A 23,832-nucleotide genomic window follows, 5' to 3' on the forward strand; every position below is an offset into this window, starting at 1 on the left:
CAGGAAGGAAGCAAGACCTTCTCCCACATCCTTTCGCGTGCACGCTCTAATTCCTTCGAATCTGAATCCGCCAAGAACCGAGGGACGAGCAAATCCAGGTTGCACCGCCTGTGGAGATCCATTACCGAAAGAGTTGAGGGCCGTCGTGAAATGGAAGGTCAAGGCTGCTGCGAAGAATCAACAGGTGTAGCTCGCATTTTTCCGAACAAGTTCACGGCGTGCAGAAACCACGTGACAACCATCGGCCAATGCTGCGTGACTTTGATAGCGGCTCGTCTGGATTAATGCCCCGACCTGCAGACGGAGCGAGGTCCGGTCTGGAGTTTGTTGTGCGACGTCCTGCGTGCGAAGATGATTGTTGCGGGTGTCGCATTGTCGTTGTTCGCATTGTTGCTTTTGACTGCGGGCCACGAAGCTTCCAGTGCCGAGGAGGATGAAGCACGCGTGTTCCTGAAGAAACTGGATAAAAGATATGCGGAGGAGAACAACAAGAAAGAAATTGCCAATTGGAATTACGAATCGAACATTGTTGAGGATACGAGACGGTTGCAGGTTAGTTCTCATGCATCAATGCTTTGACTTTTCTTAACTTTCTGATTCTATTCATTTTCTTACGTTCAAAGATGACTAATTTGACTGAACAAACCGTGAAGCCTAAGGCAGTTAGGCTAATCGGGACTGGACCTACAATTTAAAGAGATCCGAACTACCGGGTATCGAACCCGGAACCACTTTATTAAGGCAGTAACGTTACCACTACGATATCGGAGAGTTTTACAAAAACAAGTATTCTTGTAAAATTTATCCTTGTTATTCCTGAAGTTTCCTAAATGTAAATACGCTGGAACAAGGAAAAAAAATCACTTATTATTCCCTTCTTTCCTTTATTTGTGTTGCCTTCCTTTTTCACAATCCATTTCTTCTTTCTTACTCCATCTACTGTTCTTTATTATTATTATCTTTCTGTTTTGTCTTGTTTTATCCTGTATCCTCTTTCCCTCTGTCAACTTCCATTTCTCTTTTTCTCACTGTCTGTCTCTTGTGATGATTTATGTATTTAACAATCCAAAAATAGAGCATTGGCCATTTTACATTGGAATGTATTAACAATAGAAAATAACAATGAAAATAACAATTTAAAATTTTCATGCCATATTTTTACACAACAGCCTTCTGAAACGTGTCTCGTTTTCACAAATGTTTGCTAAATTTATTTCCTCTTCTCACTCACTCACTCACTCAACCTCTCTCCCCCGCTCCCTTATTGGGCTTTTTATTTCATTTCTCTCTCTCTCTCTCTCTGTCCTTGCAATTCATTTATTTCCTCTCCCTCACCACTTTTGATTCTTTTCTGTTTGACAATTTTCCATTTTATCCTGACCTGTGAATGACGTCACATACTTATCAATGTATATCGACTGTTGAGGTTTCAGTAGTTTTTGAACCCAAACAGTCCAATCGATATGTTTGTGTAGCGATAGGTATTTTTCTAAAAAAAAAAAAAGTACTACATTTTATCTATGTAGTTCTTGTTTCTGAGATTGATAGGAACGGGCCTCCTTGCGAGATTTGTGAGGGATATTTCATTTCCTCAGTTATAAAGGTCAAATGCTGCTCGGCACAACAGCAGCTTCTTGATGTCCACGTTAACTGGCTGTTTCTCGATACCTGTGTGTACCATGATGTTCTCAGCAGTGAATTTTATCAGCAATAGGGAATTTTAGAGTAAGAAAAGACAGGAAAGGTGAAAAGGGAGAAGCATAAAAAATGTTCAAGAAACATGGAAATTAGAAATCATGAATTAATGCTCTACACAATTGCTTATTAATGACTCACGGTTGCTTCGGTTTTCCTCTTCTAGTGGAGTATAAGCAACTGAAATATCGTATTTCATTACAATCTGAAGTCAGCTGATTAATTAAAATGAAAACTGTAAGAACTTCCAAGTATTAAGATTAATAGTAAGGACTGCAGATAAAGCAAATTTTGTAAAGTTTATGTCTAAAAAACAAGAAATAAATTAAGTACATGGTCCAAGTACAAGATTTATCCATCCAAAAATAACATACCAATCGAATTATTTGTGACACTCCCCCATAAAATTGCTCACAAATAGACTAATTTGGAACTAAATTTGCCTTACATTCCCCAAAATCGCTTCGTATACTCTCCTAGATAGAGATTCGCAATAAACCCTCAATAAGGTTTTTTTTGTATTTATTGTTTGTGAAAGGGGGAATTTTAAGTTGTAAAGGGAATTTTCTGGAATACGTCATGGAAGTTTCCCTCTTGGCCAGGAACATCACTGCTTGGTACACAAGGATAAAACAGAGCAACAGACACACCCACAGATAAGAGAATTATACAGTCTGTGAATCTAAGCGTCAGAACCACGTGAGACTACACTGCAGTCTGCAAAGAGGTTGATATCTGAGTGCCTCCCGGAAATACCACCCCTTAACACACACGTGGATAAGCCTCGCCGATTTATTTCATCAGTTCACGATTCAGTTCAGCCCAATCGTTCCGGTTAACCTAGAACTGTATAAAAGCGACGTAAAATAATTAGAACAGAGATAGACGAAAAGATTGAGACCACTAAATGCGTTCAAACCACTGTGTAAAGTGCATCCACCGGGTATCGAACCCAGGACACCTTGATTACGAAAGAGAATTGAAGACATTACCTGGCTGCCTGACCCAACAACCATTGGGCATAAATTAAGTTGCACCGAATAGTATACAACAGTGTACCCATTACGTTCCATTATGTTATCCTGGTGTGTACAGTCACCGGCAATAGCAATAAGACATCTAGATCCTGAAATACTCGCTTCCCTGCAAGGCGTTGTGCGTGTTGCCTAACTCTACGGGGCTGGTAGAAGTTGCCAATGAAAATTTGCTATTAGGATCCACTTATTGCCGTAGAGTTAGGCAACACACACAACGCCTTGGAGGGAAGAGAGTATATCAGGATCTACGTGTCCTATTTTTATTGCCGGTGGCTGTACAAAAGGACTCGCAGTGTTGCCACATCAAGGGAAATTCGAACCAAATTTTGAACGAATTGGGATGAAAAATGCCAAAATTCCATGTAAATTTTAAGACGCCAGACTCAAAAATAGTACAGATTATGTACTATGTATTACTATTATTTTTAAAGATTTTTACTGAAGGGAAAACTGTGCAAAAAGGGAAATATTGCACCTTGGAAAGGGAAATTATGCCCTCAGATTGTGGCAACACTAAGTGTTTGTCATGTGGATTCTGAACTAATCGTCTAGAAATATTCCTTCATTCTATACGAGGCAGAGGAAAGGGGGGGGGGGAATGGCTGACCATTGGAAAGGAATACACTGAATTTTATCCCTCTACAAGATCTGGCCAGTTGCAAGACTATGACGCCAGGTGTCCTGGCTTCGAATAAAGGCCTGCACAAGACCTGGAGCAGACCCGTTCGCGAGACATCGCTCCTGAAATGCCATGCAACCTGCGCAACACCCTCGCTTGAGCAGCTTGTATGCCCACCTGCACAGATCGTTCCTGGCAGGCATTGTAGACCCGCCGGGTACCCGCAGTCTTACGATACCTAGTAGGTCTCAGTTCGTTCTTTCCATCAACTCCAGACCCCTCCCTCTGCATGACGTAGTTGCTTCGAGTAGAAACTGCACCTGGCCCACACCGTTCTGCAGTGTTGCCAACTGCAATAGATTTTCACTACTTAAAAAAGGGAACTCGAAGCTTCGTAAGCCACATCACCAATGAAATGAGATTTACGAATGTTGCTACCCCCCCCCCACACACACACACATTGAAATAGGTTTTCCGTGGCACAGGATCCATAAGTATATGTCGTAAACAACCAATATACGTATATATAGTGATATAGGACAGGACTGAAACATGTCACGTTCGACGCTGAGGTCGCGAGTCGAACAACACACTGTTCTACTGCGAACACCAGGGCCGTAGCCAGCCAGGGCCATTGCCGTTACCCTCGTTTGGGGGGTAGGGCCAAGTACTTGGATAAACGTGCCAACAAGAACAATCACAATAATAGTAATAAAGTAGCATGAAAGGCATTATAATCCTCATAAATCACGCAAAAAGGGGGTAGAAGTCGGTTCTCACGCGCATTTGTGTTGAAACAGAGGATTAGAAATATTTTTTTTCAACACGTCAATTTCACATTAGCTAATAATGGAAAACAAGCACACAAACTGTTTTTGAAAGAAAGAAAGTGCATGATAAATGCATTCCGAATGTACAGACATATGGCATGTAAAATTTCCATCTACAATATTTTCTTTTCACATGGAGCGACGTATTACATAATCAATTCATCCAACTCGTAACAAACCAACATTAATAGCAAATAATATCACGGGCAGCCACTTAGATCGTTCGGCGCTCAGGGCCGACTCCCGCTACCCCTTTGCTACGGCATTGAACTTGATGAGACTGGATAATATTTTATAATATATTTCTACTTTCATAAAATTTGAAATCAAGGGGTTGCAATTACCCCTCCATTCCCCCTCTGCAGGTGCCCTTGGCCGTCTGGAAGGAAAATGCAAGAAAAATATGAAAATTAATTCCATCTTGAGTACCCTTTAGCCCTGCTACTCTTAAATTCTGCTAGTCTGTTTTTTCTTGTACTTTAATGTTTGACCCCCACCCTGACCCTTCCGCTAGACTTAATTTCCGTCCAAGCTTGTGAGCAATGCACCCTACCCCCTCTGGTTGCGCCACTGCGTGCCTGGTTAAGGCACCATGCAATGAAAAGCAATTAGTTTTCAGTGAGGAGATTTTTGTTTGCTCGATCATTCATTTAAATAAATGAAGCTGTAATACTGCGTGCATTTCCTGGCAATAAGATAAAAACTGCTTACGCTGAACTGAAATCGCTAAGTATATAAATTCTCCTTGGAGGAGAGAGCTCCTCCTAGGACCTCGTAGGATTTACGACCTACGTAAGTAGGCAACACTGGCTGAAGCTGTCCACGTGGTGATGAAACACCTGGAGCGACACGCTGCCGGAGGGCTGTTTCCTTCCAGCAGGTTTTGCAGGCGCCCGGGTCTTGTTGAATGCCCAGTTACCTTGTAAGCGCAGAGCGCCTGGAAGACGAAGAACCCGGGTAAAGACGCAAGTCGACTCGTTGCCGTGGGCAGGCGAGCAGGTATACCTGTCCTCGCGGCAAGCGGGCAGTGGGTAGGTAAAATGCACATTATGCTGGCCTCTGGCTTCGAATCCCGGCCTGGGCATGAGATGTTCTTTGTGTGAGTGTCCCATCATAAATTTCATCATGTCACTCATTCACATCTTCGCGATTAGCCAAAAGCGGTGAAAAAGCGAAGTAAAATAAACAAAATCAATCTGTTACTAACTCTCTAGCCCGAAGTTTCATGGCTGCATTACTCCATATCCTTGTCAAGATCAATCCAATCTTTTCCATCCCTACCGATTTCCTTTAGGTCCATCTCAACGTTATCCCTCCATCTTCGTCTTGGCCTTCCTACAGGTCTCTTACCATCAGGTTTCCCAACAAGAATCTTGTAAACTCTTCTTTCTTTTCCCAATCAATCAATTACAAGACTAATTTATTTCTTCCTCTGACGCATGCCATTGTAGTATAGCGTTAGTCGTCTCAACAATACTAGTCCCTTCCAAGGGCACCCACAAGATTTTTTTTCTCAAGGGGGCAGAGTCATGGAAACTTTTATTACTACTACAACTGATTTATTAAAATTACATACATTTGTAATTTCCATATTCTGTATATAATTATACAATTTGCTTAACTGTATATTTAACATAATAATTCTTGTAGAACAAAGAGCTGGTTTTTTTATAGTTAGATAATCAGTGTACAATTGACTGTAAGCTTAAGTGTTACCCTACTTCTAATAATAATAATAATAATAATAATAATAATGAAAATAACAGTTGCTGTAACTGTAAAAGTCACAGAAAACAACATTTTTGTTGTAAAATATCCCTACAATTTTACCATTCGAATTATCATAAATTAACTCTTTTCAGAAACCTCCTTGCTCCCTTCCATTCTATCATTTTAATGTCAAGGAGGGATGATAGATATTCTTGAAGACTTGAGGGGGCGGTGATCACCCCTCCTGCCCCTCTAATCTGCCCGTGCAGTGTTGCTGCAGATACCCTTGTCCATTTCGATTGCATTCCCGGAAGTGAGATTTCTCCTGGCAGCTATCTTGAAAATCCGGACGGTAGAACTACTGCATGCTCAGCACATACACACACATACGAGAGATTAAGTGTGACACACTAAACTTTCCCCAGATTCCTTCTACTTTCGACGTTACGTAATCGTTACACAAGAAGAGCCGCCTCAAGTCAGGAAATTGAATCCATGTGTCAACGTAACTGAAGGGAAGAACTTTGTATCAAGTTGAACTACGTGAAGTACTCAACACTTCCATGACGTACAGTCACGGACATTTCTGGGTTGTAACCATTCCATTGAAAGTTAATGGGATTGTTACAACGCAGAACTGTCCGTGACTGTACCTAGTTTCTTTTATTGCTTGATTATGTTTATTTTACTTCGCTTTTTTGCCACTTTATGAGTAATGAAACAGACATTTACAAAGAGGACAAATCCTATGCAAGGATTCGAACCCGGTAACCCTGGTATCGCAGCGCGCTGTGTAACCACTCCGCCGGGGAGGTCGTTTCATTAAATGAAGAGGCACATTTAAGACTGTTTTCTTATGTACTTTGACAAAAATGTAAGTTAACGAAACCTATATTTATTGCATATTTTTGCAATTTTTACCATATTTTGTTTCATTTTGCATATAAAAGCTATATTTTGAGGGTTTTTTTCAGAATTTCTCAAACTGGAAACTAGCTTGTATCCTCTATGTAGTAGTAACCAACCACGATGTGGATTAAGTTCAGTCATTCCCTACTCTGTAGTGAGGAATGTGCTGTACTGGATAACATGTGCAGAAATCTCGTTACTTTATGATAATTTTTTGTTGATTGTTTCCTGATTTTTTTATCCTTCAAGATAAAGATTAGCGTCCTTTTCCAGTTGAAATATATGATGACTGCAAGTAAGAGTTCAAGAAAAATTAATATGGGGGCAAAGAATAGGGTAGGAAACAAGGATATTTTCTGAGTGGTAATCCCATTTAATTTACACTTAAATATGGGTTTAACATGAAATATTTGAGATAAAACTTCATTTTAAAAGGATACCGCAGGTTGTCGCCCGGGTTGCTTGGCTCTTATGCCGCCCCTGGTAATTACGAAATATTTTGTGTGTATCGTGTCTCGTAGCTACGTAATAGCCATCTTTACAATTCCAACTCCGAGAAAAAATCCTGCGTACTCTAGTAACTGAGAGTTTATTTCAGGCGTGTATTGGATGATGGCTATTTTAGTCGACGAACTTTTGGATAGGAGGAAATCTGTCCCCTGCGGATTCGCCACTGTTTGCAATAATTTGGAAGAAATGTGGAGATTCCCACGACACTGTTTTGTTCTTATTTCGCCGCAGAGGCCCCGCAAATTAAAAGCAGGAGAAGCAACGGATTGCGCCTCGAGCAGTGGACTGACCGCGTAACTGGGTTCCTTTTCCCTACCCCTGAAGGCAAACATCCCGCTACGTGACACGCTGGAACCAAAGTTCTTTTCTTTTCCTTTGCGGACGCTGGCACGAAGACGACAGTGGCGGAGGATTGATGATGACCTTCTCTCGCAGGCGGTTCATGACCTTCTTCTTTTTTTTTACTTTGTGTATTAAAGTGTAAAAAAGTATGGTTGGTACTAGCAAAGTGTGGTCACTCATGTTAGACCATTGGCTGTCAAACAACACTTTAGTTGTTGTTACATCAATTATCCACCGGCCTCCGTGGCGGAGTGGTTATCACACCGCGCTACGACGCCAGGAGTCCCGGGTTCGAATCCTATCCTGGGCATGGGCGTTCCTTGTGTGCGTCTTAATCGATTTCATTTCGTTTTGATGCTCTCTCACTATACCTCAAGACACTCCCACAAATTATAGCCCACCCCCCTCCTTGTATCTGACACTACTATCACACTTCATACTTAAGCCACAATCCAAATTCTTAACCCACTTAATTGATTCACTTCCCCCTGCCTTCATTACCTTTAATCAAATAATTTTCACTTTCATGAGAACACATCCACACGTCGTCACATTTACCCACTAACCTCTAACACTATCGCAGCCAAAACATACGTACTGAAAAACACACTACATATCCAAGAAAACTACCCCAAAACATGTATCATATTAAAAAAAATTGTAAACTGGGCTTGTTCTGGACTACCGAAAAACTCCGGTACCAGATTCTGCGGATTACAATGTAACATGCAGGACTGGATCTGTATGTAATTTTTTTGAACAAAATAAAGTCACGAGGGAAAGAAAACGGGAGAACCAATATTCTGTAGAAAAGACGTTCTGGTATTTTTAGATACCAGAACATAAGCGCATACCCTCGAATGTATGAGGGGTTTCCCCCCTTTTTATCGATTTCATCATATCATCACTCATCATCTTCGCGATTAGCCAAAAGTGACAAAAACACGAAGTAAAACAAACCAAATCAACAATTATGGGAGCTATTGACACTTTTGGTTTAGTTGCATATTTCTTAGAGTGCCTGTTTGAATTATTAATATGTCAGTCAATTTTAACCACTGCTTTATTGCCTGTGTTTTCAAGATTAACCGGTTGAATATTGTTCCAGTTTTGTGCGGTAATGACAAATAAAGAACCTAACAATACACAATAAAAGGAGGAACAATTGTACACAGTTCATATAAAAGCTGTACGCTTCGAGTGTAAAAATGAGAAGAGAAAATTGAAATGTATGAATAAAGAAAGGAGGGAAGATGCGGTGATTGTATCGCCTCAGCTAGCAAAATTTTCGCAAAGCATCACCGAGCTATCTCTCTGTTACCATTGTTACCATGTTAAACCATAGGAGTATCCCCCAGCTAGCAATTTCCACTTTAAACTGGTAATACTGGGGTATAAATACAGTGCGATATTTGCTATGTCCTAGGCGGAGTCGGGTGAAATTCTTAAATAGCTAGATTACCTGAATGGTGGTTCTTGTTTTGCACTGAGAGAAATTTGTCGAGACGTTTCAACATGACGGACGGTCCCCGTCCCGTTATATGCTTTCCAAATTTTGAACATTTGGAATTTTACAACTAATTTCGCCAGTTCTAAGTACTAACTCAAGTTGAATTGCATGAAGATCCTCATGCTTCAATATGGAGAATTTTACACGAATCACTGGAAAATACACACCTTGTGCGGTTGATATGAAGAAATTATTTTTAGTGTATTGAGTCATTTATTTTTTGGTTGTAGTATGACCTTTGATTTTGTAAACGAATGTAAAATATTATGCCATACTTCAATATTCTGATTTAGAACTTGGTACAATATACTTCTATACTTGAATCTTGCTTCAATAACAGTCCAAACTCTTGATTTTACAGCTGGATGTAATATATTGTACTATACTTCAATTCATATCATTTTATATGTATATCAGTCCCAAAATCCGATTTTTAAATCGCTGTCATATTTTAATATACGTTGATCTATTTGGTGACAATCGAACTGGATGTTAGGCCTATATATAATCTCAAATATACTAATTTTACAACTGTACAAAATACATCATTCTACGCTTCAATCGTGTTTCAATAAGTCCTTAATTCTCATTTTACAACGCGATGGAATATATTGTGCTTTATATTTCAATCAAGCTCCGTCCTATCAACGGATATCGTCCATGTGCTCCATCAATATTCTCTTTTATAACATTGTTTCAGAAAGAATAATGGCCACGTGCACGTGAAACAATGCATTTGAATGTCGTGAAATGGAGAAATTAATGCCTAAATCAACGCCTGGGCAAGAACTAGAGTTGGCATGCAATAATAAATTGCTTTCTTGGAATGGCGTTCTACAGTTTGGCTCAGCACAATGATCGAAGAATCCAATTGATTTCTAATGGGAATCGATGGGCAGCTGAAGACAAGGCTGCAAAATTCCGATTTCATCACAACCGATAACAAAATTCATTATGCGAGAAATATTTTCGTTCCGTAATGATTTTCGCGCCGTAACTTGAACACGAAAATGTACGGGATGCTTAGAACAAAAGGTACGTAGACAGGAAGCTTCAAAAATTCTTGGAACAAGTTGTGAAGTTGGAACAGATGAAATCAACATCAAAAGATTACTAATAAGTAGATATTGTTCGACAGGTTTAGTAGGATCCACGACTAGCATTTTCATGGAAATATTTACTAAATAATATACTAGTAAATGTTCTTCGAAGAGCAACAAACTGAAACTAGAGAAGTTTTATGACTTGATATCATTCAAACATTTTTTGAAGGCACGTTAACAATGCTGATGTTCTTGTCATAAAAGTGCGATATTTTTTCCTCCGCTTCCACTGAAGCCATTGTCTTTCGATTTCTTGCCTTGCCCAGCGTGACCATCGGAACTGGATTAGCGTTGAAATTTTGCACATAAACTTGCGACCGGAAATGAAGCATTGCAGGATTTCAATTTCGAGGAAAATCCAGATTCAATTCCGGAATTTTAGAATCTCAAATTGAGGATATCTGCCTAATTCTACTATACGCAGATAATTTCCAAAAAAAAAATTGCTTCAATGAACTTCCGTCGGACGTGAAATATAGGAGCAATTCCTCCAAATATCCAGTTCTGAAACAGTTGCACAAATCTACTATTTTGTACAGGTTCTCAAATAGTTACCAAATCCTAACAGTTATTCGGATCTCAGTTCCAGGAGTCGGTTTTCCAGATCTCCAGACCTGGAAGCTGTTGAACAGATCTTCTTTCCTAAAGGTTGTTTTCCGGATCTCAGGTCATTAGAGGCTATTTTTCGAATCTGGAGGCTGTTGCACGAATCTCCGGTCATGTAGAAGGTTGTCCAAATCTCCGGTCATAGAGGACGTTTCCTGGAGGACGTTGTCCAAATCTCCGGTCCTGTAGAAGGTTGCCCGAATCTCCGGTCCTGGAGGAGGTTGTCCGAAACTCTGGATCTGTAGAAGTTTGCCCGAATCTCCGGTCCTGTAGGAGGCTGCCCGAATCTCCGGTCCTGTAGGAGGCTGTCCGAATCTCCGGTCCTGTAGGAGGCTGTCCGAATCTCCGGTCCTGTAGGAGGCTGTCCGAATCTCCGGTCCTGTAGGAGGCTGTCCGAATCTCCGGTCCTGTAGGAGGCTGTCCGAATCTCCGGTCCTGTAGGAGGCTGTCCGAATCTCCGGTCCTGTAGGAGGCTGTCCGAATCTCCGGTCCTGTAGGAGGCTGTCCGAATCTCCGGTCCTGTAGGAGGCTGTCCGAATCTCCGGTCCTGTAGAAGGTTGCCCGAAACTCCGGTCCTGTAGAAGGTTGCCCGAAACTCCGGTCCTGTAGAAGGTTGCCCGAAACTCCGGTCCTGAAGAAGGTTGCCCGAAACTCCGGTCCTGAAGAAGGTTGCCCGAATCTCCGATCCTGAAGAAGGTTGCCCGAATCTCCGATCCTGAAGAAGGTTGCCCGAATCTCCGGCCCTGTAGGAGGTTGCCCGAATCTCCGGCCCTGTAGGAGGTTGCCCGAATCTCCGGCCCTGTAATGTTTGCCCGAATCTCCGGCCCTGTAATGTTTGCCCGAATCTCCGGTTCTGTAGAAGTTTGCCCGAATCTCCGGTTCTGTAGAAGTTTGCCCGAATCTCCGGTTCAGTAATAGTTTGCCCGAATCTCCGGTCCTGTAGTAGGCTGCAGGAATTTTGAATTTTTTACTTTTGTCAAATTCTCAAATCAAACCATGATTAACCTGCAATAGAGCATTATGTGCTCAGAGCAGCAATTGAGGAAATGAAGCGCGTCCCAGTTCATTCCCTTGAGTCACTCTGAATCGAGTCAGATTCCACCGAAAACTTTGCCTTGAAAGTTCAAGCTGCAACTTCATTATCCAAATTCCATTGTTGAGAGAAAGTATTTGACTGTTGCAAAGCACGGGGGAACTTCAACAAATCTCACGTTACCTGAGCAGGAGACCTTTTCCACCCGGAGGGCGTGCGAAAAAGTCCAAGCTGTTGTCTTGGGGAAGAAAGCAACCGTGGGAGTTACGGCGTTCCTTACAGTTTAATGAGGGTCTTCTGTGACTGAAGAGAAAAGTAAATTTTTTGCAGCGCTACTAACAAAAACAAAGGCCCTTATTCCTCCGTTACCTTGATGTTAATACCGTTCCTGCTAGTAAATTCTCGAGTTTGAATGGACGTAAAAGTTTTACTGAAGGCGACAATTTGTTCAGTTATTCTTCGTTCACCGCAAGAGCAAGATGAATGTGAACACCAAACTACGTAATTGGTCAAATAAGCCATCGCAACTTTACTGTAGTAGCTAATTCTAGTGGAATGACTTTCTCCACGCGCAAACCTTACGAATAACGACCAATTAGCAAATAGGAGACCTCGGTAGCCACTTCCATTTCTTAGAGTGGATGGCCGTATTTAAATTCATTCGGAAAAAAGTGTTCCTGGGCCGAATTTAAATTCTTTACAGATAAAAAGGCTCTTTATGATCCAAAACCCATTTACGCTTGCTGATTTTTTTCTCCTGGACCGGAATTGAATTTATTGAAAATTCCTGAACCTTTAACACCCCTGGTGAATAGAGTGTAGAGTGAGAAGTAATGGGGATACACATCTAACTTTTAGACTTCACTTCTTCCAAGAAGAAAACTAGGGAAATAAATTAATTTGGTTCAGTTTTCCTACTGAAATTGCATTCAAGACTCGTCTCTTCTCTTTAGAAGACTTCTGGATGCGCTGGTACGTACCGGTAGGTATGAGACGTCTTAGCGAGACAAGAATAACTGTTGGAGACTGGAGGAGAGGCTCTTTTGTGAATAAGCCAGTCATTTTGTGACGGGAGAAACTAATTGCAATCTGAAACATCAGTCCACAATATATTCGAACCTTCATTTACATTTTTATACGAAGTGAACAACGTAGTATATTAATATAAACACGAAATTAGCTGACCTCCCGTCGTGGTCTACACTGCAAAAATAAGTCCTACACTAAAAAGTTGACGTCGTTGCCTTGTAATCAAGGGGTCCCGGGTTCGATACCTGGTGCAGGCACATAGTGGTTCGGATCCCACTATAAACTGTAGGTCCAGTCCCGATTAGCCTTACTGTGCACAAAGTGGACTTAAAACACCAAATCAAACCAAACCAAACTAAAAAGTTGATTGAAGAAACAACAATTTTCACTGACATCAAACTTATTTTTAAAAATGATTATAGCAGTTTTAAAAGAATAACTGCTATTGCATAGTTAACCTAATTAATGTAATGCCGGCCTCGGTGCCGAAGTCACAACGTCAGGGGTCCCGGGTTCGAATCCCGACCTGGGCCTGGATGTTCTTTGTGAGTGTCCCTTCATCAATTTCATCACCACTGATCCTCATCTTAGCCATTACCTAAAAGGGACAGAAAAGCGACGCTAAATGACGAAAACGAAAATCAAAATGAAAAACCGAACCGTGATCGCGTTAATCGCAGTAAATGATATGTTGACCGAGAGCATTAACTTGTACAGTCACGAACACTTTTGGGTGATAACGGGAGCATTAACTCCAATGTTATCCGTAAGACTATACATATTTTGAGAAACACCGTGCAAGCTGTTATCAGTGCCTTATGTGTAGCTTACCAGTTGGGGCGGTTTCGACATTTAAGATACTAAGCTTGTTAGCTGTATTTTTTATTTACCTGTAGGCTTCACCTTCAACCTACTTTCTCTCTATAAATAATTAGTTGCCAGATAACTGCTTAGCTACTATCGCGGACGTATAGTATTTATTGCCAGTGTAAAATGAATTTCACTTCAGCAGATAACAGTGCAAGTGTAGGTATAAACAAAGTTTCATTGCATTATTTTTTGTTGCCATTTATACCCATATGTAAGTACGGGTCGTATGCGCTTGCGACGCCATGTTTGTTCCCATGATTCCCTCTATCTACCTGTAGGCACTATACAATAGGGCATTGCTGATACATATTTTTTTAATAAAAAATATTGTGACACTTCTGTACCCACAAATATATTTTCCTTTTCCCTTGCACCAATGTTTGTATTCATTGTTAAACAAAAATTAACAGGCATTCACAGAAGAGTCATTCCATGCGAAATCAACACAGCCTTTGACCTGACCATCTCCGATTTTCATGAAATTTGGGGAGTTGAAACTATGCATGGAACTTAGTAACTATGAAAATTTTTAGTCTCGTGCGTCTTGTAATTGTTAAATTATTCAAGGTCAAAGTTAACAGAAATTGCCCTTTTTGAGCCCGCTTAGCTATACTAAATCGGCTGTAACTCCGCCCCTATTTTGCCTAGGAAGCTCAAATAAAGCTTATTGTACAGGGAATTGAATAAGCTTTCCAGTGATATATGACAAGCCTACCTTTGGATAAAAATATAATTTTGTCACGTGACCTTGACCTTTGACCTTGAATATATCAAAACATGTCATCACCAAAAATCGTGAAAAAAATATATTTGGTCCCTCATTCCATACTATAAAACATATCAAAAAATCATTCTGGGACTGCAATGGGACCAGAAGATACAAGATAATATGTGTAACTATGTGACTGATAAAAGCCCCATTACATGAACTATGAAGAGTCAAATGTCCCTTAACACTCCCTACAAAATGTGAAGGAGTTATCCTGGGTATGATTGGTCATGAAAGAAATAGGTTAGGCACAGGGAGATCCCTGGCCGTGTGTGTCAAACGCAGATCCGGCATATTGAATTCAACGCAAAAATTTCAAAGGAAAGGGGGTGATGTGATATATCAAATGAGGCTAGAATTTCACGAGAAATAAAGTGACGAAGGATTTTCCAACGTATCTTACGCCAGCTAAAAGTTATACACATATCTTTCACTTATGATATATGCAAATTATAATGTTGTCAATGTTCCTGTGAGCACACTCGTTGACGTCTCTCACACTCGCATAGAACATTTGGCAATGTAGCATGTGCAACAACATCGCAAGCAGCAACTATGCCTTGTCTCAGATGGTCAATATCAGGGACTTTTAGTGCATGCACCATTCTCTTCAGATGTTTCTGAAGGTAAAAGTCCTCCTAAGATGTTAGATCTGGGGAATGTGCAGGCCTTTTAATAGATCCCCGTGTGTCCATCAATCTACCTAGAAAATTACCATAAAGAAATTGCGAAAATGTCCACATAGTGTGGTCACACTCTGTCCTGTTTCAAAACTCTCGAAAAGTGCCATATCCCGTAAGCAAGGGTGAAAAAGCCTGTTCACTTAACAAATCCAAGAAGCACTCACCATTTAAGGTTCCGTTGTTGAATATGGACCAACCATTTCCGTTCGCCATACATTATACCACATAATTAGCTTACCAGCAACAACCATTCGACTGAGCAAATCACAGGTATTGCATATTAATTTTATTAATTTCACCGTGACCATAAAAATTAGCCTCGTCAATGAAGAATTTTTCATTCCAAAGGAAGTGTCACGTAATTGTTTGAGATACTTTTCCCAATATTCTTCACTATTCAACTATTTGCTGAATGTAGCTGATTAAAATCATATGCAATGGTGCGTATACTTCTTTCTCTCCCAAGATGTCAGCGTGATCTCGATGAGTTCCTAACACGTTAGGAGGGAGCATTCCAATGCTTTGTTTTTAACACCTCGAAAAGGAGAAAATGGTTACAAGCATGCAGTAATAAATTTTTGCTGGTTAAATATATGTTGGATAAACCTTCGTCACTTCATTTTTCGTGAAATTCTAGCCTCATTTGATATATCACATCACCCCCTTTCCTTTGAAATTTTTGCGTTGAATTCAATATGCCGGATCTGCGTTTGACACACACGGCCAGGGATCTCCCTGTGCCTAACCTATTTCTTTCATGACCAATCATACCCAGGATAACTCCTTCACATTTTGTAGGGAGTGTTAAGGGACATTTGACTCTTCATAGTTCACGTAATGAGGCTTTTATCAGTCACATAGTTACACATATTATTTTGTATCTTCTGATCCCATTGCAGTCCCAGAATGATTTTTTGGTATGTTTTAGAGCATGGTATGAGGGACCAAATATATTTTTTTCACGATTTTTGGTGATGACATGTTTTGAGATATTTAAGGTCAAAAGTCAAGGTCACGTGACAAAATTATATTTTTATCCAAAGGTAGGCTTGTCATATATCACTGGAAAGCTTATTCAATTCCCTGTACAATAAGCTTTATTTGAGCTTTCTAGTCAAAATAGTGGCGGAGTTACAGCACATTTAGTATAGCTAAGCGGGCTCAAAAAAGGCAATTTCTGCAAACTTTGACCTTGAATAATTTAACAATTACAAGACGCACGAGACTAAAAATTTTCATAGTTACTAAGTTCTATGCATAGTTTCAACTCCCCAAGTTTCATAAAAATCGGAGATGGTCAGGTTAAAAATTGCACATATCTGTGTTGATTTGGCATGGAATGACTCAGAAGTCAATGACGTTGTATCGACGTGAAACCATTTTAAAATTGTTTAAAGTCGATGCAACGTCACAACGTCATTTAATTGATTTTTGTACGTTTATGCAACGTTCTTGAAATCGGTGAATTCCTGTTATTTTTTCTTAACGATGGATACAATCATACGCGCAATGGAAAATAATAAAAAAAATGTATTTCTGGGAATAGAAGAAATTTTTGCTGTAAATATGATTGTTTATTCTGCTGGAGACGAAGTATGGTTGAAAAATGCTACTTCAAAACAATGTTGCAAATAAATGTTTAGTACAGTTTACATTGTCTATGTAGACTTTATAAGCCAGTGCAATCTATGCGTAGACAACGGGTGTAGACGTAAACCTATAGTCTAAGACACATCACTGCCTACCACTTATGACGTTATAGATAGACGAAGAGTCTGTGCTCAGACTTTTTATACATAAAGACACGAGGCTAGATTTCCTGCTAGATTTGCTGCTTGTACTTTGACTAGTGTTGTGGTAGTTTTCGCCTCGCACTCGTTACCGTACTTATTGGCAGACTTGTTCCCACAAGGCATTGCGCAGAGCAGACAAGATGGACAAGCGACGTGAGGAAGAAAGTTGTAGGAGTATAGCCATATGCGTAACTAAGCGAGGGCAGGTACACTTACCCACCCAAATTTTCAGGTTTATTAAAATTTGCAAGTTGCGTGTATTTTTGTTAACCTCTTGGAAATTCAGGAGCAAAGAAATTGAGTAAGTTTTGGATTTCGCAATTGTAACAGTTATTTAGAAAAAGTCATGCACCTGGACGCTATTTTTATGGGATGGAAAACTTATGAACTGGCTACCTGCCCGGATATGATGGCTGACTGCTTGACTGGTTTGGAGGAATAGAACATGTGCTAATGGATTCTGTGAAACAGCCAATCAGAGCAAAGTTTCGGCCTCCCCGATGGCGCAGTGGTAGCGTCGTCGCCTTGTAATCAAGGGGTCCCGGGTTCGATACCCGGTGGAGGCACATAGTGGTTCGAATCCCACTTTAAAATTGTAGGTCCAGTCCCGATTAGCCTTAATGTGCATAAAGTGGACTTAAAACACCAAATCAATCAATCAATCACCAGAGCAAAGTTTGGGTATGTGAAGATAATCTGCGAGCTTTCGAAGGGGTGTTTTTTGTCTGTGGTTTCCGAGTGTTGGCTGTGTTTGTTTTGGTTTGTTTTTCGATAAAAAAAAAAGCAACGAGATGACGTGCAATGTATTCGTGTTCAGTTTATTAATATTTAGGTATTTATGCAAAGCGATGAGATGTGTTAGTGACAAATAAAATTAGCCGAAAATGAAAATCCTTATTATTACAAGTGTATTAAATTAATGTTTGATTTCTTTAAAATTTGTGAATGAATCCTGCGAATCTCATGCATGAATATTGAATATACATACCCGAGTTAATTAAAAAGCTTCTTCGGTACGCATTGATTACTATATTTTTTGGAGCCATACTTTTCTTTTTTTAATTTTTAATGAAAGCACAAAGCAGTAATTCTCCTACAACATTCTTCAAATTGGTCGTCCATTTTTACAGTACAGATTGGCTGCTCTGCGGAATGTCTTATGGGAACAAAAGTCGATCGACAACTACGCGGTAAGAAGTATCGTGTGAGGCGAAAACTAGCAAATGGGTAGCCAGCCCAGCGCCAACTAGGCCATTCCTACTGGAAATCCAGTTCCGTGTGATCTGGCAGCCATCATTTCTAGCCAGCGCCAACAAGAGCATTACAGAAGGATATCCAGTCCAGTGAAATTCTGTCTTAAGACGATGTTGCCAGTAGGGAATTTTAGTAGCAAATCTAGTTAAAGAGGAAGACCGGACGTAGACTTTGTCCCATGAATCTCGGCATTTGGGACAAGAGAAAAGACATTTCAAGGCTGCACCAAATCAAGAAGGGGCTGAAATTTCCACGTAATGGACATGCTGCGACAATCCTTACACGTTCCCATGACCTTACACACAACGGTTACAACATGTCCCATGGCAGAGTCGTCGATTCTGGCTAAACGTGTGAAACACACTTTTCCCGCGTAGACAGATACACGGAAGGAATACATTGTTTACTGTCATTAGTTCTGTCTCATTGTATGAATAAAGAAGGTTTATGGAACAAACTTCCTGCATTAGCTACATGACGGGTGTGAAGTCTAATAGGTGGCAACTGTTTTCTCTGTTTTTTTTTAATACGGTAATTATTTTTCATGACTCGAGAGTGACAAACAACGGTACAGTGGCGAATTTAATCGTATCTTGCCATTAAGCACACAACTCGTAAACTCAGAAACGGCGATATGGGCCCGCAGACCCAGCAGTACTGGGGGCCCCCGAGCTAAAAGGGGCCCTTCAAACTGTCAAACAGTCATTACGGAACCTTTGTGTAGAAATTTCCATAAGCAACACTCTTATCACCTGGCTCGGATTTTTAGGTGCTAAAAATCAGAAAAATAGTTATTTTTTATGTGCTCAAAATATGGAAAATATGCATTTTTATGTGCTAAAAATGTTGACAATTTCTGCTTAAAACAGCTCTACTCACCAGATGAAATTAGCATGTTTTGGTGAATAATGGTGAATTACAATACACCACATCATTAAATTATCCATCACAAAGGACTGACGAATGTCCCGAAACAGTACCTTATACTGCGAAAATGTTCCTTCCACGTCACACGAAGTCAACCTCACATACTTAAGGCATGATATTTCACCCACACTTAAATATCCAATATTTTCTTCGTGTTCATCGTCCAATACATTTGAAATGTTACACATCATTATAAAGCCAGAATTTTTTGCCATGACGTACTCATGGACGTCCGCAGGATTTTTTCCAGGGAGGGGCAAGCAAGGTATTTTTTCCAGGGGGGGCAAAGGACATCTATTTTCCTCCAAAATAGTGATGCCCTCTCAAAAAACACTAGTTCAGTCTGAAATTATAATGTTTCTTTAACGAATTTATAATAATTAACATAAATTACTGTGATTGAAATAAAATTATGTGTGAAATATATAATTTTTAGGTACACATTTTCCATGGGGGGTGCCCCCTGCCCCCCTTCCGGACGCCCATGCCACTGGAATTTTCTGCGAAGCAATCCTGCCTTTGGTCCATTAAGTTTATTGAGCTTGTTCTGCACCTCACGAACTTCTTTAATTGCTAAATAAAAAAATGACTTTTGATTTCTTTCCGGGAATTCTAAAAAAAAAAAAAATACATATGGAATTTTGTGTGAAATTTCTGTGACAAAACATGCATTTTATGCATTTATGAGCGAATATTAAGAAATATGTATTTACATAAAAAAATAGAAAATATGTGTTTTTATGTGAAATAAAATTTGGTATATAGGCTCCAGTTACCATGATCGGAATTTGTAACTCACAAGGTCATATCTACTTGCAGAAAAAATATTTATTTACCTAAAAATCAGAGCCCTACTCATCACTGGCGTACGCAGGGGGCTGATGGTTTTACTGCCTTCCTTAACATTTAAGAAAATCTAAATTTTTAAATGATGGCAGTAAAGTACACGGCGAAGAAACAAAGCAGTGAATGCAAACTCCCCTTAAAATGACGTCGATTACAATTTTTGTCTTTAAAATACTTTTAAAACTAAGGTTAAGAAAGGAAATTACAAAATATTTTATATTTTACCCCCCTTTCCCCCCGAATATCCACCTTCACAATTCCAAACCACCGAAAAAATCCTGCGTACGTTGGTGGCTTTCATACTCAGCATAATATGTGAATATTCTGCTCATATTTTGTGAATCACTACGAAACATCATTGACATTGTCATCAAAACAGTCGTTCATTAACCAGAGGGTTCCCATTTGTTTGTTGAGAGCCAAACAAGCGTTTCAGACCAATAAAAATATCAATACAATTATAACAATGCGTATAATATTTTGCAAAATGATCTTCGTAACCAATAGAACGTACATGGTGGCGCAAGATTTTCCCGTACAGTAGTGCCAAGAAGAGAACTACCGCGGCCAAATCGCGAACTAAAGTAGATAGTAATTTATTTACTCTTCTCGCAGTCACCGCGCCCTTTGCTTGTTTTTGAGTTTTTGCTTCAAGTCAATTTTATGCACAGATTGGCTAATAGGGACTGGATCTACAGTATAAAGCGGGATCCGAACCAGGATGTGCCCCCAGCGGGTATCGAACCCAAGACCCTTTGATTGCAAGGCCACGACGTTACCACTACGCCATCGAGAAGGCCTCAGATCCTCATTGGCCTGCAAGAATCAGTTACCGAGGTGTACTACAAGGAATTCATAAATTCTAATAGGTTCTATTGGTTTCCGCTGAAGGACCGGAATCTTTTTCTCGTACAATTAAAATTCGGTCCAAGTTGCGTATTGTTTCATTGCAAAAAGGTTCCTGGACCGAACTTAAATTCAGTCTGAAAAAAAAAAGGTTCCTGGACCGAATTGAAATACTTTACAGATAAAAAGTTCCTTTACTGTCCAGATCCCATTTACGCTTGCTGATTTTCTCTCCTGGACCGGAATTGAATTTATTTTAAATTCCTGCACCTTTAGCAACCCTGCTTTTAGGTGCCTTACCAGAAGGTCACCCCTTACACTCCAGAAGGGTAGAAAAGGCATGTATGCACACACACACAAGGGGAGGGAGATAGGGAAAACAGACAAGCAAAGAGGAGGCCAAAATCATTTAGGTGAAATTCTAATCTGCTCATATACGCACAGTTTCCATGGATTAGTGTAACACATCCTGAAAGGCTGTTCCTCCGAAAGAAAGGAAAGTGCTTCGTGCAGGTCATGACAGTATACATCGGATGATGACACCACAGTCTCCAGGGTAGAGGAGGGCGTGGTGAAGCGACCGCCTGAATGCTAATGAAGAGATTCTCTGTAACTTGGTAAATTCTAGTGAAACCTGTTCTTGGCCTCCACACTGTTGCTCGACATGAAAGATTCTACAGCTGCTTACTGGCTGTCCGAAACTGCCACCCCAAAAACTCTCATCTCTGCTCGCTTCGGATTATTATATTATCATATTTATGTTAAACCCTTCAGTGTGTTTAGCAAACAAATTACGCGAATTGTATGAGCAAAACAAGCTTGGATTCCACATTGGCTCAAAATACTGCATTTAAAAAAAAATGACATTATTTTCTAAAATAAATTTATTGCAAAAATGCACGATTCCAATTAATGCTACGGCCGACCTCCGTGTAGGAGTGGTTAGGACAGCGCGCTACGACGCCAGGAGCTGCTGTTCGAATTCCATATCAGCACTCGTTCTTGTGGTCGCAATTAAACAAAAATGGCAGGAAAGCGACGTAAAATAATCTAATTCAATCATTGAACCATTCAAATTACGGAAAAACAACCTATTACGTAACCTATACATAGGCAATATTCATGCAATAATTAACCTATAGTTTTTCAGAAATGAAAAATAGCAGATTTTTAAGAGAAAATTCCTAACACTTGAATTTAGAAAGTCTAATTGTAAGATAAAACGATTGGGGGGGAGGGGTCGTCATGTTGACCACACGTCACCCTGTAGTGATCACTCACCTTTGCTGAGCATGTGGGAGTGAGGCGGGCAGTCGGTAGGTTGGGATTACCACCTATCTTTTAAAAGATACCATCCTGTAACGCCCGGGGGACTACCTTTTAAAAGATACCTTGTCATGTTCGTAGTTTTTACGTCATAATGTTGCTATTTTTCGCTGGAATTGCGATTTTCTTATTTTATATTATTTTTAACCCATATACTGCACCGTAAAGACTCTTGCTCTCCCATAAAAAGGGGGGGGGGAGAGAATGGCGGCTTCCTTTGAAACTGAGTCAGTGGCGCATAGACATTTGGGGGAGTACAAGTCGTGTTCTGTTGCTCGTATGATAATATTGCAATTATTTTCTTGTTCCAAATATGCCTGCGATCATTTCCATGTGTATTTTGACAATGTCCTGTACTTTGTTTTCCAGGGGCAGAGGGGGGGGGGAGGGGCATTTTTCTTCAGAAAGTTTGGAATTTTCCGGTTCCTCCCCTCCCCCCGCATCCATATATACACTCAATGTGCAAAAGTTTTATATAGTCCGATTTTATGGTTTATTCCGCGTATAATGATACTTGATTCATCCGTCTAGGGTAATTAGCCTCCAATATACAGGCGTTTCAAAGTAACTCTGCAATCCGAGGCTTGACTCAGTGGCGCACAGACATGTCGTTTGGGTGGTGGCTACAAGTCGTGTTCTATTGCTCATATGATAATAGTGCAATTTTTTTCTTGTTCCAAACATGCCTGCGATCATTTACATCTGTATTTTGACAATGTCCTGTACTTTGTTGTCCAGGGGCATTTTTCTGAGATTTTGAAATTTTCCGGTCCCTCCCCCTCCCCCCGCATTCATATATACACTCAATGTGCATAAATTGTATGTAGTCCGAATCTATGGTTCATTCCGCGTATAACGGTACTTGATTCGTCCGTCTAGGGCAATTAGCCTCCGATCTACAGTCATCTAAATCATCTAGATGACTCTGCATTTTGCTTAAAATTGGCCCGGTCCCGGGGGGCTTACATGGCAAAATGATCTTGGTAATCAAAAGGGGGCTGTTGCTCCACGGGTTATATTATAATTGTAAGATAAAAATTAAATACGTACGAAATGAAATGTTATTGATATGAGTAATATCATTAACCAATAATAAAAAATGCATAATATTTGAAGCAGCTAATAAAACAAAATGTTTAACAAGATTCACTTTCAAGATTGTCCACATCTATTCACATAGGTGGCGGATGGTTATATGCAATAATAATAATTTATTATGTAACTAAATATAATATTAGTTTTTCCATCTATTTTATGGCTAATTCTTCTCTTCTCTTTTACAGTTGCAAGCACAACTAGACTACTCCAAATTCAAGAAGGAAGCATGGCTGAATGTGACCAAATTTAATTGGAATAACTTCCATGATCCTGACATTAAACGCCAATTCAAGATGTTGTCCGTTCTTGGAACTGCGGCTTTACCTGAAGAGAAGCTTAAGAGGGTACGTAAAAGCTAAAATTTAAGATTGATGTAAAATATGAACATTTACATTTGGTTTGAATTTTTTGTTTAAAGTCTACTTTATACACAGAGAGGCTAACCGGGACTGGACGTACAGTTTAAAGTTGAATCCGAACCACTATG

At 40.0% G+C, this 23,832-nt stretch overlaps 1 protein-coding gene across 1 annotated transcript in view; it reads left to right on the top strand.

Annotated features, from left to right (window-relative positions):
- The first annotated feature begins 277 nt into the window (after nt 1–277).
- Nucleotides 278–23,832, top strand: part of LOC145978164 (angiotensin-converting enzyme-like) — a 153,431-nt gene continuing 129,876 nt past the window's right edge. The window contains exons 1-2 of the mRNA XM_083110602.1: nt 278–552; nt 23,531–23,689. Of these exons, the coding sequence (XP_082966728.1) occupies nt 352–552; nt 23,531–23,689 (360 nt within the window). The 5' untranslated portion in view covers nt 278–351. The remainder of the gene's footprint in view (nt 553–23,530; nt 23,690–23,832) is intronic.

Source organism: Lepisma saccharinum, chromosome 24 (genome assembly GCF_977018435.1).
Source record: "Lepisma saccharinum chromosome 24, izLepSacc3.1, whole genome shotgun sequence".
NCBI lineage: Eukaryota > Metazoa > Arthropoda > Insecta > Zygentoma > Lepismatidae > Lepisma > Lepisma saccharinum.